The 17739-nt window shown below is 41.2% G+C and overlaps 1 protein-coding gene across 1 annotated transcript in view; it reads right to left on the bottom strand.

Annotated features, from left to right (window-relative positions):
- Positions 1 to 17739, bottom strand: part of lama1 (laminin, alpha 1) — a 346216-nt gene that overhangs the window by 139527 nt on the left and 188950 nt on the right. The window contains exons 23-27 of the mRNA XM_073047634.1: positions 17282 to 17518; positions 15901 to 16044; positions 13772 to 13951; positions 12072 to 12257; positions 739 to 866 (exon numbers count right to left, since the gene is read on the bottom strand). Of these exons, the coding sequence (XP_072903735.1) occupies positions 739 to 866; positions 12072 to 12257; positions 13772 to 13951; positions 15901 to 16044; positions 17282 to 17518 (875 nt within the window). The remainder of the gene's footprint in view (positions 1 to 738; positions 867 to 12071; positions 12258 to 13771; positions 13952 to 15900; positions 16045 to 17281; positions 17519 to 17739) is intronic.

The following is a 17739-nucleotide window of genomic DNA, read 5'->3' as shown; positions in this document are numbered from 1 at the left end:
GAAACCCAATAAAATCCATTAAAAATAGAAGGCTGTCATACATCCAATGTGCAGGAAAAAAATCATGTAAACAATAAAAGTAAGCAAATAACATTCAGTCATGAAGTTCACAGGAGTGACTGCACAGCCACGAAGCCAGTCACAGCCGGTTCAGAGGTCCATCCATTGCAGGCCACGGCTTCAGTACAGCAGAGATATGTAAACCTCATGGAGCAATGAGCTGAACATCTCCTCTGGCCCTGGCACCCTGACCTTTTCAATCAGGCCTGGCACTTAAAATGGCCGAACAGCGGGTCTTTCCTTGCTCTCAGAACGGCACCTGCCACTTTGATAAGCTCTCGTTTGATGTATGCATTTGTTATGAAATCTCAACACCACCCAAGGTTTCGAACTGGCCATTGGTGTCCTGGCCAAAATGGTAGAATCAGTGAACACTGTTACTATTTTACAACAAGTCCAACACTGTGATCTGCAAGCAGTGGTAATCGCTGTCATGCAACTCCAATTTCAAATCCTTTCTCTGTGACTTTTGATCCAGCTGTTGGAATGACAAATTAATGTTTAATTGATTTTTTTCCCCCTTGGTGACACAGAGGGAAGAAAAGAATTCCAGGTGATGTAGCGAGTCACCTTTTGTATAAAGGCAAGTGATGCTTCTACTTTTCTAAGAACAATAATCATCTTGGCAAGAACCATAAAATTTCCACACTTATAATCGACTCTGGCTCCACTGCTCACCTGCTTTGCTGGAGTCCATTGCCGTAGGAAGCTTTAACCAGGAGGTATTCAATGTTGCTGAGCACAGACATGAAGTCAGTGCGTGAGACGTGTTTGTCAGATGATGAATTGAAATATTTCCATTCATGCTGCCAAAATAAAAAAAAAGAGATTGCAGTTGATAAATACTGTTAGCAGAAGAGAACTGGGTAGTGGTTAGCTGGTTGCAGTCTGGTTTGTGAGGCAGGTGGTTCAAGGTGCTGAGCCCTGGTGGTACACTGGTGCAACCTCAAAGAACCTGAAAAGTGTTCAATCCCGACCTCAAACGCTGACTGTGTGGAGCTTCCACATTCTCCCTATGACCATAAGTCTCCTCTGGATGATCCAGCTTCCTTCCACATTGCAAAGACTTACAGGTTAGCAAGTTAATTGGCTTTGGCTGATGGAAAATTGCCCTGGTACGATGTAGTCGATGAGAATGTGGGGACTCGAGAAATCTTGGTTGATGAACAAAGATCATCAGAGCTTCTGTCATTCGGATGAAGGCAGAATCCAAAGTGTCATCTGTCCTCTAAGGTGGGGACAAAAGCCCAGAGCACTCTTTCAATAAAAAGCAAGCAATGGATACCTCATAACCTGGCCATTTCATATCACTCAGTTAATACCACTAAAATATGGATACTACCATGCTGCAGCTGGTGAGAGTTTGCCACACATAAATTAGCTGAACATTAGAAGTGAGACGGTACAACACAAAACTATTTGGGACTTTCAGATGGGAATGTGATCGGTGCTACTTAAATACAATCCTTTGAATATTAAGCATGATCCAACCAATTGCTGAAGAGCTTTGACTCAAAAGAGGCAGCCTATATTTTTGAAGATTGCCCTGTTTGGATCACCTTTGATCCACTAACTTCACCTAGTTTCAGGAGCTTGACATTTTTGAAAACTGCCTTATAAAGCTGAGTTTTACATTTCTTGCTTTGAGCAAGAAAGGAGGGGTGGGGAGATATCATGGTTTCCCTCACCAATATAACTGTGCCAACATGGCAAACCCCAGTCAAAGGTTATTTCTCCTTGTTCAAATTGAAGGCCAAACATGTCATAATTCAGAAGAATGGGGGGGGGGGGAGGCGATCTCTTTGAAATCTATCCAATGCTGTAAGGCCTTAATAGAGTAGATTTGTAGAGGATGTTTCCCATGGTGGGGAGGTCTAAGACCATAGGACACAGCCTCAAAACAGAGGGATGTCCAGTTAGAATGGCGATGAGGAAGAGTGCTGAATCTGCGGAATTCCTTGCCACAAGTGCCTGTGGAGGCCAAGTTGTTGGGTATATTTAAGGCAGAGGTTGATAGATTCTTGATTAGTCACGGCATGAAGAAAAATGAAGAGAAGATAGGAAATTGGAGCTGAGAGGGAAATGGATCAGCCATGATGAAATGGCGGGGCAGACTCGATGGACCAAATGGCCTAATTTTTGCTCCTGTATCTTACGGTTTTATAATCCCTCAGTGCCTTCGCCAGTTCATTATGCTTGCACCTGAGCATACAAAGATTGTGTTAGCAGCCAGTTTCACTCTAAGCAAAATTCTGTTCATATCCTGGCTAAATGTATGTTTACATTTTTAAAATACAGAAGACAGCTGGGCTAGCTGCTTTTCTCCACAGTTCAGGGTTTGTGGCTTTGAACCTCTGCGACACCAGGGCTAACTTTGTCCAAGTTTGTGAAATGTGTGCAGGATAGCTTTTTGCAACAATACATAGAAGTACCGACTAGAGATGGGGCAGTGTTGGATCTCCTGTTAGGGAATGCGATAGGTCAGCTGACAGATGTATGTGTTGGGGAGCACTTCGGGTCCAGTGATCACAATAGCATTAGCTTCAATATAATTATGGAGAAGGACAGGACTGGACCTAGAGTTGAGATTTTTGATTGGAGAAAGGCTAACTTTGAGGAGATGCGCAGGGATTTAGAGAGAGTGGATTGGGTCAAATTGTTTTATGGGAAGGATGTAATAGAGAAATGGAGGTCATTTAAGGGTGAAATTATGAGGGTACAGAATCTTTATGTTCCTGTTCGGTTGAAAGGTAAGGTTAAAGGTTTGAAAGCGCCATGGTTTTCAAGGGATATTAGAAACTTGGTTCGAAAAAAGAGGGATGTCTACAATAGATATAGGCAGCATGGAGTAAAGGAATTGCTCGAGGAATATAAAGAATGTAAAAGGAAACTTAAGAAAGAGATTAGAAAAGCTAAAAGAAGTTACGAGTTTGGTTTGGCAAATAAGGTGGAAGTAAATCCGAAAGGCTTCTACAGTTATATTAAAAGCAAGAGGATAGTGAGGGATAAAATTGGTCCCTTAGAGAATCAGGGTGGTCAGCTATGTGTGGAGCCGAGGGAGATGGGAGAGATTTTGAACGATTTCTTCTCTTCGGTATTCACTAAGGAGAAGGATATTGAATGGTGTAAGGTGTGGGAAACAAGTAAGGAAGTTACGGAACCTATGACAATTAAAGAGGTGGAAGTACTGGCGCTTTTAAGAAATTTAAAAGTGGATAAATCTCCGGGTCCTGACCGGATATTCCCCAGGACCTTGAGGGAAGTTTGTGTAGAGATCTCTGACGGAGATCTTTCAGATGTCATTAGAAACGGGGATTGTGCCGGAGGATTGGCGTATTGCTCATGTGGTTCCATTGTTTAAAAAGGGTTCTAGAAGTAAGCCTGGCAATTATAGACCTGTCAGTTTGACATCAGTGGTGGGTAAATTAATGGAAAGTATTCTTAGAGATAGTATTTATAATTATCTGGATAGACAGGATCTGATTAGGAGTAGCCAGCATGGATTTGTGCGTGGAAGGTCATGTTTGACAAACCTTATTGAATTTTTTGAAGTAGTTACGAGGAATGTTGACGAGGGTAAGGCAGTGGATGTAGTCTATATGGACTTCAGCAAGGCCTTTGACAAAGTTCCACATGGAAGGTTAGTTAAGAAGGTTCAGTTGTTAGGTATTAATGCTGGAGTAATAAAATGGATTCAACAGTGGCTAGATGGGAGATGCCAGAGAGTAGTGGTGGATAATTGTTTATCGGGATGGAGGCCGGTGACTAGCGGGGTGCCTCAGGGATCTGTTTTGGGCCCAATGTTGTTTGTAATATACATAAATGATCTGGATGATGGGGTGGTAAATTGGATTAGTAAGTATGCTGATGATACTAAGGTAGGAGGTGTTGTGGATAATGAGGTGGGTTTTCAAAGCTTGCAGGGAGATTTATGCCGGTTAGAAGAATGGGCTGAACGTTGGCAGATGGAGTTTAATGCTGAGAAGTGTGAGGTTCTACATTTTGGCAGGAATAATCCAAATAGAACATACAGGGTAAATGGTAGGGCATTGAGGAATGCAGTGGAACAGAGAGATCTAGGAATAACAGTGCATAGTTCCCTGAAGGTGGAGTCTCATGTAGATAGGGTGGTGAAGAAGGCTTTTGGAACGCTGGCCTTTATAAATCAGAGCATTGAGTACAGAAGTTGGGATGTAATATTAAAATTGTACAAGGCATTGGTAAGGCCAAATTTGGAATATTGTGTACAGTTCTGGTCACCGAATTATAGGAAAGATATCAATAAATTAGAGAGAGTGCAGAGACGATTTACTGGGATGTTACCTGGGTTTCAGCACTTAAGTTACAGAGAAAGGTTGAACAAGTTAGGTCTCTATTCATTGGATCGTAGAAGGTTGAGGGGGGATTTGATCGAGGTATTTAAAATGTTGAGAGGGATAGATAGAGTTGACGTGAATAGGCTGTTTCCATTGAGAGTAGGGGAGATTCAAACGAGAGGACATGAATTGAGAGTTAGGGGGCAAAAGTTTAAGGGAAACACGAGGGGGTATTTCTTTACTCAGAGAGTGATAGCTGTGTGGAATGAGCTTCCTGTAGAAGTAGTAGAGGCCAGTTCAGTTGTGTCATTTAAGGTAAAATTGGATAGGTATATGGACAGGAAAGGAGTGGAGGGTTATGGGCTGAGTGTGGGTAGGTGGGACTAGGTGAGATTAAGAGTTCGGCACGGACTAGGAGGGCCGGAATGGCCTGTTTCCGTGCTGTGATTGTTATATGGTTATATGGTTATAAGTGTGGATCAATTTTCACATATTTTGGAAAGCACCACATGGCTCACTACTAAGTGCCCCAAACACAATTTTTGTTTTCCAGAGGCATTGGACTGTCTGTATTTTTGAAGATTGTTCTGTTTGGATCATTTTTATTTCATCAGCTTCATTCAGATTCAGCTTCACAGTCTTTTCACAGATCTGGTACACTTCTTGTTTTCAGCAGGTAGAGGAAAGCTTTTCTTTAAGATCAGGTTTCTTATCTTTGATGACACAAACTTTAAAAAAAATGTTGGGCCACAAACAACTTGGGTATTCCCATAAAACATTTCCAGGACACGTTCTGTCACATGGAGATTACCAGCAGACAAAAGATAAATTCAAGGATCTGTACAAAGCCTCTGTGAAAAGTCAGTCACCTACTGACTCCAGGAAATCCCTGGCCCTCATCTGCTCAGAAGTAGAGAAGCACTGGTAGTGGAATTAAGACCCTTCAGGCCAAGCATGAGAAGCAAACAGCTCTGTGTAAGTGGTACAATGGGCACATCATTTCACAGATCAGCCACTCATTTTCCATGTCCACCTCCACCCACACCATCCGTGGATGAGTTCCCACAATGGAATATTAAAACCTTTGCCCCTGCCCTGCTCAAAACAAGAAACGTACCACACCTGGTAAAAGATAGTTTTCAAAAAGACGTATTAAGCTCCTGAATCTGAATGAAGCTAGTGGAACAAAGATGGTCCAAATAGGAAAATTTCAAAGTACAAGCTGTCTCTTTTGTATCAAAGCTCTTCAGCAATTGGCAAAATCATGCTTAGTCTTCAAAGAATTGCATTCAAAAGCATCATTCACATCCTGATCAGAACATTCAAATTGTTTCATAGCAATGACTTTATGCTGTATCAATCTTCTCGTAATGTACAGCTAACTTGGACACAGCAAGCTCCCGCCAACAGCAGCATGATAATATTCTGAGTTTAGTACTGTTAACTGAAGTATAGGTAGTAGCCAGGCACTCCATTAGTCTGCTTCAAACTGAAATTGGAATTGACTTATTATTGTCACAGCTACTGAGATACATACATTGAGAAGACTGTTTTGCATACTGTTCAAACAGTTCAGATAATTACAGAGTATATTAAGGTCAGACAATAACAATGCAGATTGAAGTATAATAGCTTCAGAGAGAGTGCAGTGCAGGTAAACAATAAAATGCAGGATCATATCGAAGTAGGGAACTCCTTAACAGTGAGATAGAGACCGTCCTTGAGCCTGGTGATACAGTACATGCTTTCATGCTTTTTTACATCTTCTGCATGTTGGAAGAAGGAAAAGAGGGAATGTTCGGGGTCTTTGATTATGCTGGCTGCTTTACCGATGCCAAGTTTAGACAGAGTCCATGGTACGGAGGTTGGCTCCTGTGATGTGCTGAGCTGTGCCCACAACTCTCTGCAGTCCTTTGTAGTTACGTGCAGTGCAGTTGTCAAACCTAGCCATTAACCATCCACAGGTAATACTTTCTATGGTGCAATGATAAAATTAGCAAGGGTTGTCGAGGACATGCAAAATTTCTTTAGCCTTCTGAGGAAGAAGCATTGATGAAGTTTACTGGCCTTGTGGTTGGCTCAGGACAGGCGGTGAAAGAGTGCTCAGGGCCTTTGCCCATCTCAGAGGGCAGATGACGTTTCAGAACAAGCCTTCACCTGAAAGACAGGAGCTCTGACAAATTTTATGCCAGCAATCTTGAGACCCCACATTCTCATCAGCTTTTACATTCTACTTCACACATGGTCAATTAACAGTGGCCAATTAATCAGCCAACCCAAAAACCCACAAAAATGATTTGGAAGCAAGTTGTAAATAAAAACAACTTACTTCAGGCAGATAACATGAGGAAGAGAAAAATAGTATGATAAAAAAGATTCAACATCGCTTTATTTACACGGAAGTTCCTATTTCTTTAATGATCAGCGTCTTGCAATCTGGGTCCATTGACTTTATTAGACTCAACAGTAAAATTCCTCATGCCCTATAATTAACAGAGTGTTGAAATAAGTGTTCACAGATCAACACTTCAACACTTAGGAGAATTTTCTTCCAGTAATTAATTTCTGTATTGTGCAGTTTTTTTTAGAATAAATGGGATTATAAATTCTTAATGTGTCTGCTAATTTTACTACATTTCAAATCTTTGATGTAGCTAAAGTGTTCCACAGAGAAAAATTGCAGCATTCAATCCAATGATGAACTATGGCAAAGGAAAGCGTAAGAGCTTAACAGTTCCAAGCTCACTGATCTGTGGATCCAAATGGCCTTCCTCTCTGAGGGAGTCATTGTTTTACATCACAACTGTGGAATGTAGCTACTGAGGTACATACTGCTTCTTCACAGCTCTGACTTGACCGTCACTGTGCACCTGAGCACTGGATACAGTTAAACTTCACTTTGTCAGAGCCTGGGAGAAGAAATATGCACTTCTGAAAAGTGTGGAAGGTTTTTTTTTGATCAGAAAATAAAATGTATTCAGCAACTTGATAGAAGCTATAGGTCCAAAAGCAAAAGTGATCATCTTTAAAACTCCGGTTGTAGAGATGTAGTGCATGTAACAGATCAAATCATGTATGTATGTTGTTTAATACAGGGGTCACCAACCTTTTTTGCACCATGGACCGGTTTAATATTGACAATATTCTTGCAGACCGGACCAGCTGACAGGGGGGTGTTCATCACGACCGGAATATAGGTGAGAAGTCAACTATCAGTCACTTATAAGTGGCTAATACTCTCCATTTCATTTCTGAAAGGGTTTATCTAATGAATTTAATATTAAACACACAGCGCATATTTTCCTCACATGAATATAGTGATAAGTCAATTATAACTCACTTATAAGTTAATAGCATCATAACATTTTAAGTAATGTTTGGATATTAAACACACAGCGCATATTTTCCTCATAGGAACGTATAAAATCATTGCAACACACCAGTGAGAGGACAAGTTAAGGGCTGGAGGTCCCCGTCCCAGGGCCGCGGCAGTCGTAGTCCGGAAAGAGCGACCAACCGAGCGAGGAGTGCGACAGGGTGCGTGCCTGCCCTCCTTGTAGATAGGTAGAATCTATCAGCCGACAGAAGTTTGGCTCGAGGGATGACTTTCAGTAGATCGCAGCAAGGTAGCTGCTCTGCTACTTACGAAACCCTGAGCCCGAATTAGGTCGTCTGCGAATATTTTAGCACTGGGTTCCCCACGATCATACGGTGTGCTAAACCGATTTAGAGGCGGCGCCATCTGTCCGCGCTCCAAGCCAGTAGCAACGGCACTTCCCGCCAGCTGCGCGAGGCAGCCGGTTACCCGAGGCCAGCCAGTGATCCCTGGCGTGAGGGTATCACTGCGTTTAGGAGACTGATGACCTCGCGTGCGTTCAAGTTCAGCAGTGGGCGTGACAGGGAATGAGGAAAGGTGCAGCTGACTCATATCGTTTCATATCGCCAAATCGTATCATTTCCTCATGGCCCAGTAGCACATGTTTTGCGGCCATGTTCGGGACCACTGGTTTAATATAACTCAAGATCTATTAGGTAGAACAGAAGCAAGGACAATATTCTCTGGGCTAGCCCGTGAGCACTCCCAAGCTAAAAGAATGAGGAGCTAGCAGAAAGGTGGCAGCTCCAACTGAAGTCTAGGATATAAAAACACTGAGCTGAGTTCAGCAAGTATATACTCCCTTTAAACACTTGAACATTTGATCATTTATCCAAAGTGACTGAACGGGTCAAATTAAGGTAGTGTTACACTGCTTTCTGAAATGTCTGCTATATGAATTTCACACATCCATTTAGATGTCTATAGTAAGTGTAGATATAACACTACTAGTTTATCATCTTGTTTTTATGGACTTTTACTCCAACAGCGACAGATCACAGTGGCTGCAGGTGTCACAAAATAATGCAGAAGAAAAGCCCTCAACCTAAAAAGTCAGCTTCTGTTCTTTTTTCTGCACAGATGCTGTGTGACATCCTGAGATCTTCCAGCATTTTATGTTTTAACTAAAGTTTAGTTTTTGGTAGCTCTCCAATTTTAGATGTTAAGAGTCAAAGTCACAGAGGCTGAGAACACGGAAACAGGCTTTTCGGCCCACTGTGTCCACATTAACAACCCATTTACAATAATCTCATTATTATCTCTCACGTTCCATCAACTCTCTACAATTTCTACCACTCACTTACACACTAGGGGCGATTTATAGCAGCCACTTAATGTACCAGTTGTCATATCTTTGGGAGATTGAAGGAAGCTGAAGCACCAGGAGGAATCCAACACTGTCGCAAGGAAAGCATGAGAACTCCACACAGACAACACCGGAGGTTAGGGCTGAACCTGTGAGGCAGCAACTCCACTGGCTGCCACGCACTCTCCTTTGCAGCACTGGCACTGGAGTGCTCCAGCACTGGCTGCCAGCACTGGATACATTCCTGAGGGAAACACCCTGTGCACAGCGGCACCTGCGCAATTTTGTGACTCGAGGGTTTGTTGAGAATGAGGACGTGAAAAGCCCTGAAATGAGAAGTGGGAGTTACGGCAGCAGAGGGAGCAGTGGCTTTGGATTAAGTAACATTTGCAATGGAGGTTTTAGTCTTCACATCGTGGGATCAGAGTACAAAGTACAGCAATACGAAGAAGTGGGAGATGCAGTTCCACTACACAACGGAATGGAAGGAATTCTCTCCACTCGTCCTGATGAAGGGTGTTGGCCTGAAACTTCGACTGTTTGTTTCCTTCCATAGAAGCTGCCCGACCTACTCAGCTCCCCCAGCATTTTGTGGGTGTTCTCTCCCCTAGCATTGAACAGAAGGCCCCTGACCTGACAGCATAGGAACATTTCAAGCCTGCCAATACAGGCAAGAGCCATTCCTGGGATTTGGCAGCTTATAAGCAGAGGGGAAAAAAAACAGGCTACTAGTTTATAGTACTACCTTATTTTGTCAGAAAGCCCTGAGGTACAAAGCTTACGCTAAGTTATATCTGCCAGTGACCTTCATGCTTGAGATGCAATGGGCCAATTCTATCAGTACAAATTTAAAAAGTGCATTTAATGTTAGAAACTGACCTGAAACTGGAAGAGTCCCCCGAGGACAATAGAATATAGAATAGATGAATGGAATATCAGGAATGGTTCCCAGCAATTTGGAATGGTCCATAAATCAGCACAGAACCACCAAAAATATTAAACCCTACCATCCAAAACTTAATAAACTGAATCATTTTGTGAGTGAGATTTTTAGTACACTCAAGTTACAATCTCCTTATTTATGCTCCCTTTTAAAGTTGCTATTGAAAGTGTAATGGAAAAAGTGATAAAATTTTATGAGCTTTTTGATTGGTTGAACTTCTCCTTTAAGGAATTTGCAGATTTCAAGTAAATTTTGAAACACAATGATTAGATGCTTCTATTAGCCAGCCAGGCAGAATCTGTTTTAATTGAATTTCAGTCTCAAAGACAAAATTTGCATTTTCATCAATCACATGAAAACAATTTGCATTAGGATGTGGAAGGTGGCAAAGCAGAAATTACAATACGAGACTGAAGTATATTCTTTGAGCTGAGTGTGTGAAGGTCAACAGGAAGACAAACAATTGTCATCAGAACAATTGTAAATTGGGACAAATTTCTTTACAAATAAAATTATTAAAAATATGAGATGCTTCACTATAATGCAGGGCTGAGTTAATGATCATTACATCCCTTGAGGTTAAACCAATAAAACAGATAAAGCAATGAAAAATATAGTGATGGATAGAGGGGGTCATGAGATCAGTTTTGGATTGTCATAGAAAGATACGGCACAGGCCGTTTGACTTGCCCAGTCTGTGCTGGCCCAGTTTCTCCAAAATCACATTAATCCAGGTGTTGTTATTCTCCCCACAGATTCTACCACTCACTTCACATTAAGGAGATGTGCATGTTAATTCTTTTACACAAAGAGTGGTAAGTGTGCTGCCAGGGGTGGTGGTGGAAGCCGAGGTGACAAGTGGGACATGTAGGGAGACCGGGTACGATCACAAGCAGGTAGATAGGATTAGTTTAGTTTGGCCTCGTGGTCAGCTCAGACAAAGCGGGCCGAAAGGCCTGCTCCTTTCCTGCACTGTGGCTAGTTAACCCGTGTGTCTGCATGTCTCTGGGATTAGGGAGCACCTGGAAGAGACCCAAACGGTCACTGGGAGGACATGTAAAGTACACACAGATTGCACCAGAGGTCAGGATGAAATCCAGGTCTCCAGTGTTGTGAGGCAGTGACTCTGCCAGCTCTGACATGCTTTATTTTGGCAAAGGGAAATGCCAACACAAGAAATAAGGGAGATTGAAAAGGACTGGGACAGGGATAAAAAACCAGCGAACCTTATCTTTCATCATGTTATATACTACCTGCGGTTCAGCTCATTATAGTTAATGGAAGCAGGGGTACACTGGGGTTATAATCTGGTGACAAAAATGCTCCAGAATATTTTGCATTCCACTTCTAATTTATCCCTAATAAAATGCTTCCTTATGCTGTGTTGATCCCTACAGAAAGGCTTCTATCATTTAAGGAATATTAAAAATAAGCTTTCGATGGCTGGAGTGGCAATGATGTTGCATAAATAATCTTCAAGTAAAATACTGTAGATGCTGTAAATGTAAAATAACACTGAAAAATTCTAGAAATACACAGTAGATAAGGAAATATTTGTCAACCTGAAATATTAACTCTGGTCCGTTCTTTGCAGATGCTGCCTGGATTGCTCAATTTCTCCAGCATTGCCTATTTTTCTTTTGTGATCCTGAGGTGAAATGGCCAGAGATACGAGTTCAAATCTCATTTTTGAATTCAATTTACTAATTAAATAATCTGGTATAATAACAAAGTACATTGATATTGGCCACATGACTGGATATTGCAAAAACGCAATGTGTTCACTAGTGCCCTTTTGGGGGGGGGGGGGGTGGAAGAGGGTTGGAATGTGCTGTCTTTAACATGAGATTTCAGACCTACATGTGTGACTTTCAAGAGCCTCTTCAAAAGACAAGGCAGGCTGGTGAGTTCAAGGGCAATTGGGAATGTTCAACAACCTCAAGAAGAAACAAGAAAAATTTTTTGATTAGTTTTGATTTACCAAATAGTACCCTGATTTGCACCAACTGAAGACTTGTGATGTTACCAGATAATTTCTAATCATCTTATCTGAAATGATAGCAGATTTACCTCAGTCAAGTCAATGTCATGGTGGCTTAGCTGTCCATTCGCATGAGTGGAAATGTTCCTGTAAATTGCCATTTTGCTGCCGTAGCCTCCTTTCAGGATGATCTGTGGTTCTGGGTTCAAGTTTACAGAGCTATCTTGAGCATAATAGGCGAAGGCATATCTTAGCTTCCCTCCATAAGCCAAAAGCTGTAGAAAGAGGATTATGCACATCAAAGACCCTGTTAGGCTAGGCTTGCAGGATTATAACAGTGACCAATGTATAGGTTTTGAACATATACAGACTAAGCTTTGAGCCACAGTCATCCAACACCGATGAACTACAAATGCAAATGGGCGAGAGGCAGATTCAACATAAACATTAATAACTTACATTTATATAGCACGTTTAACGAAGCAGGAATGTCCCAAGTCATTTTACTGAAGGATTATTAAACAAAGAAATGATCCCAAGCCACATATGGAAATATTAAGAAAGATATAAGAAAGATAACCAAAAGCTTGGTCAAACATGTGGGCTTTAAGGAGCATCTTTACTATACTGGGTTCAATCAGAATGGAAAACAGAATTCTAGAGCTAAGGTCTTATCAGCTGAAAGCACCAACAGGGTACACAAAATTATGAAGAGCACAGATATGTAAAAAGTGTTTAAACCTGAGAACATAGGTATAGTGTTAGGGTAAGAGGACTGGAGGGGGTTAGAACATAAAAGCACTGTCTGAGTACGTGGTGGAGGGAGTTGTTCTCACAACATTTAATAGGCATCTGAATCACCAAAGCTGAGAGGGCTACAGTCCAAGTGCTGGTGAATATTTGACAGCCAACCTGAATACAGAGAGCTGTGTGGTTTACTTTTGCCCAGATTAATCCAATGACTGGGGCAGAACAATTAAAATCATTGACAAGAAACTGCAAGAACAGGGAAGTGTGAGATTTTTTCTAAGAAGTGGTGATGCAAATTTAAATGGTTAAAAATTAAGGGACGATGAAGATCAGAGATAACATACTGCCACTGAGTTTGTAAAGCAAGACCAATGAGTGGCTGATCTTCCCTTTATGAAGAGCTAGGCTGAAGCTCTCCTACAGTTTCACAAAACTATGGTTCACCATATCTGGATTTGGCTCATTACAAAGGATAGGAAGACGTGAAACTGGAATGTTATCAAAGTGTTTAGTTATAATCAGGCTTGCATTTCCTCAGCATAGATGATTAAAGTTCACAGACTCAGGAAGGAACTGATAAGACAGATGGGTGGGGGGGGGGGGGATTTTTCCCCACTAACAGGGGTTACAACCTGGGGAACATAATCTTATAACTGAAGCTTTATTCAAGAATAATGCTTAAAATTATTTATTTATACACAGTGGAACTCTCTTATAACAAAAGGCAGAAGACTGTAGCTCTGTTAACCAATTTAAGTCTGAAATCAAAAGATTTGAGAAGAGACTGTTCAAGAGGTGGGAAAGTAGAAAGGGAACTCTGGAGCTCAGAGCTTGTGCAGTGGAACGCATGGCCTCCAACACTTCAGTGACTAAATTCAGGATTGATGAGGTCCATAACTGGCCACACACAATGCAAGCGCTTCATAGAGAAATTGTTGTTATTTGCTAAATTCTTTATTGATTTACTAACTTACAATTTGCACCACAATTGATACCAAACAATACTCATCTTCGGATTACATGCACCTACACTTCTCACCTTGTCTCCTGTGAACTGGGTTGGTAGTGCCCAGTAATATGGTTCTCTATGGAGGTACTTCTGTACCAGGGCAGCATCCAGCAAGATATCTGGAGGCTGAGAGAAGATGCCCTCTGTGGTTCCAGTCAGGTTGCCTTGACTGACAACATTCAGTATCACTTGTTGAGGCATCAGAGTCAGCTGTACAGATATACAAAGGTGTGTACATTCATGAACATTTGTATGTATAGAGAGAAAGAGAGAGACAGAGAGAGAGAACGGGAGCATTGTTATCTGATGCTGAACATAACTATTATAATTATTTTAAATTTTCGCATACCTCAAGTTCTAGTATGGTTCAATGTATTTTTCAAAAGCCATTACCACATCTGCACACAGAATTGATGAATAAATTTATTCACTACAATCGCGAATGGTACCTGACTGGCAACAGTAGTATCATTTACTTAATCCAATTTGTCAGTATCCTATTCAGCACAGTTAGCTTTTGTGAATTAAGCAACTTTTTCCAAAATTCAGGTACGTTCCTACCAAATAAGCATAAATAATTTATACATTTATAAATAATTTATTTACGCATACAGTCGACCCTCCTTATCTGCGGATTCCACATGCGCGAATTTAACCAACCGCGGATCGCGAAAACTCAGAAGTGCTCTTCCAGCACTTGTTGATCGAGCATGTACAGACTTTTTTTTCTTGTCATTATTCCCTAAACAATGCAGTATAACAACCATTTTACATAGCATTTACATTGTATTAGGTATTATAAGTAATCTAGAGATGATTTAAAGTATACGGGAGGATGTGCGTGGGTTATCGTGGCTCGGGATCGAAAAAAATCAGAAGTTCTCTTACTTAGTAAGTCGGAACAGGTACATCTGGTATTATTTAGTATCAAGTTAGTCAAACATTTGTCTTAGTATTTAGTATATATTTTACCTTTCTATGCATATAAAACAATTTAAAACGTATGTTTCAGCGCCAAGCTCGGGAACGGAAGTTCTCGGGACTCGGGACAGATCGCTCCCTAGCGCGCTCTCCACCGTGCCGTGTTGATATGGAGGATCAAAAACCCAAAACCCAATAATTAAACCACTGCGTTGCTTAGTAATAATTGTAGCTTTCATCAGGGCAGAGCCTTTCTCACTTTATCCTTTAAAATTGTTCCGATCATTGACCAACTGTAGCCTAACGCTTTTCCAATGACAGATGGCATTTCACCTCTTTTGGATCGCTTTATTATTTCCACTTTATTTTCAATCGTGATCATGATTATTTTCGTGAACAGAAACACTGCGGATTCAGAGCTCTGGTGCCAGGTCCTAACGTCCACCGCACTGAGACAGGTTAAATAAGGTCTGGAGTTCTGCTGGGTCCTAAGATCCACCACATTTAGACAGGTTGAATAAGGGACTTGAGCATCCGCGAATTTTGTTATCTGCAAGGGGTCCTGCAACCAATCCCCCGCGGATAAGGAGGGCCGACTGTATATATACATACACACGTGTAGAGTGTGAATATTGTTAAATTTCTATTCTACTTCAATATAAGAGTTGAAATACACAGCACACTATTGTGCAAAGCTGAAATATCGCACACTTCTCCAGTATCTTTGAGTCTTTAATAATACCCAATGATATTCATGAGTGAGATTCCATTACTTTTCTGTTCAGTCCAATTAATTCATAAATGCTGATAAACTACATTTATATTTACAGCCAGTATTTTATCCATTGTTCAGACACTTTGCAGAAATGTCTTTGAAAATTCTTTCTTTCATGACTGCCACGACGTGCTGGTCTGTCAGCCAGCATAATCAGAGCTCACCCACCCCTGACGTTTTCTCTTCCCTTTTCCAACTGGGCAGAAGATTCCAAGGCCTGGAAGCACTGACCACCAGTTTCTATCCTGCTGCCATCGGGACTTCGCCTTCCTGCACTGTACTTACTCTGCACCTTTTGCAGATTATTCTGCATTGCTATTTTTTTTTACCTTGCTCTACCTCAATGCACTGAGTAAATACTTCAGATGTAAGAACAGGGTGCCGAGCAAGACAACTTTCCACTGCGTCTTGGTACATACGCCAATACCAAACCAATACCAATACATGAAAAAAGTGTGCTTACAGGAACTCTGACCAGTCCTTGGAGTTCTGAGCAGGAATTGGATACACCAGAGCAGTAACAGAGACTACAGCCTTCTGGGTTGTGGAGACTGAGAGCAAACGATCCAGCCTTGCATTCATTGCAACGAACACCAGAAGCACCTTCCTGAAATAAGGGTTGACACAACATTCAGCACTGCACATCAAAGTGGCTTTCTTTCCAAAACACTACAGAGTTTTGATTTAATATTCTGCTCCATTTGTTTTAAAAATCTGTGACATTTAGTTAAAAAAACAGATTAAGAGGGTGGAAAAGGGCAGAGGAGAATTGTATGGACTGTAGAGTAAATAACATAATTAATTCCATGCTTATAGATGAAGGGATGAAATAATAAAGGGGTAGCGAAGAAGGAAAATGCCAGTTTCAGGCAGCTGGGACCATTTATTCTGTTAGATTCTATATAATTCTATAAACTATAAATTCTTCGGAGAATAATGTTTAATAAAAAATGATGCTCCTTACACATGGTATTAATGCAGGAAAGGGGGGGGGGGGGTACTATCAGAGAATGTAGACAAAGCAGTCTGTTGAAAATCTCTGAAAACAAATGGTTTAATTTAAAAACTAAGTTTCTTAAAACAGAAGTAATGACCTCGATTTTCTATATTCTGAATACATCAAATTGATGATTCCATGCCAGCACTTGTACTTTCTGTTGCCAAGGACATTTTCATGTGTCTAAGGTATACAGCAACAGGTCAACTTATTACCTTCCTTTTTTCCATCTGGTTGGATGTGAGATGGACCAATCATTAGCAGAAACAAGGTAGAAGTTGGGACTTTAAACCTGTGGTTTTCTACACTACAGAGTTGTAGGTGCACCTTGCCACAATACAGCTTTTTATTTGTACAATGGCAAGTATTAAATGTTATACATCAGCTTCCTTCTAACCTGAATTTTCTATCATCTTGGAGGCCTACTACCACACAGGGAAAAGCATAAAGATGTGAAGTCAATTCATTGCAAAAGAGAGCTGCAGAATGCACATATGGCTGAAGGCAAGTCACTTGCCATTGGTTTTGAGAGAAGACAAAGAAAGCAAGAATAATTAAACTCTAGCAACGCATAAAGAGCTAGAACAACTCACTGGATCAGACAGCACCTATGGGGGAAATGGACAGTCGATGTTTCGGGGTATGAAACGTTATCTGTCTATTTTCCACCACAGATGCTTCCTGACCAACTGATTTGTTCTTGCAACTTCATGCTGCTCCAATATTCAGTTCCAGTATTTGCAGTCACTTGTGTCTCCAACAAAGGACTGTGCAGAGAGGTACAACGGAGAGAGAATAAAGTTGTAAGTTCTCATTAGGTATCAGGGTTATGTAAATGATAATGTACCTTGCAGGGACAGACCCCAGTGTGTTCCTCACAACTGCAAACTCCTTGTGCCAGATCACATTTCTCAGACCTGGTACCTCTGGGATCGCACTTACAGGCGATACATTGGGGATAATCCCTGTATCCAAAGGCACACTCGCTGCATTTTTCTCCACTGAATCCTTGTTTGCAAAGGCAGTGTCCATCCGTCACATTGCACCCAACTCCTACAGAGCCAATGACACTACAGTTGCAGGGCTAAAAATGAAGAGCAAACAAGATAATTGTCATAAATGAGTTTCCATAGCATTTGTATAAAATAAATGGAAGAATGCCATAGAAGGGCAAGAAAATACACTAGCAACAACATCTAGATTCTCTAGCTACACAGTCTTGTTGAGTTATTTATGGACAGGCTAAACATACAAACGAGTATTTGGGTTACCAGCTGCTGTGGGGTTGCAGGCATCGTCCCCAGG

The sequence above is a fragment of the Hemitrygon akajei genome, chromosome 1, assembly GCF_048418815.1.
Source record: "Hemitrygon akajei chromosome 1, sHemAka1.3, whole genome shotgun sequence".
Taxonomy (NCBI): Eukaryota; Metazoa; Chordata; class Chondrichthyes; order Myliobatiformes; family Dasyatidae; genus Hemitrygon; species Hemitrygon akajei.
The sequence above is the reverse complement of the archived record's forward strand: the minus strand, read 5'-3'. Positions and strand labels throughout refer to the sequence as shown.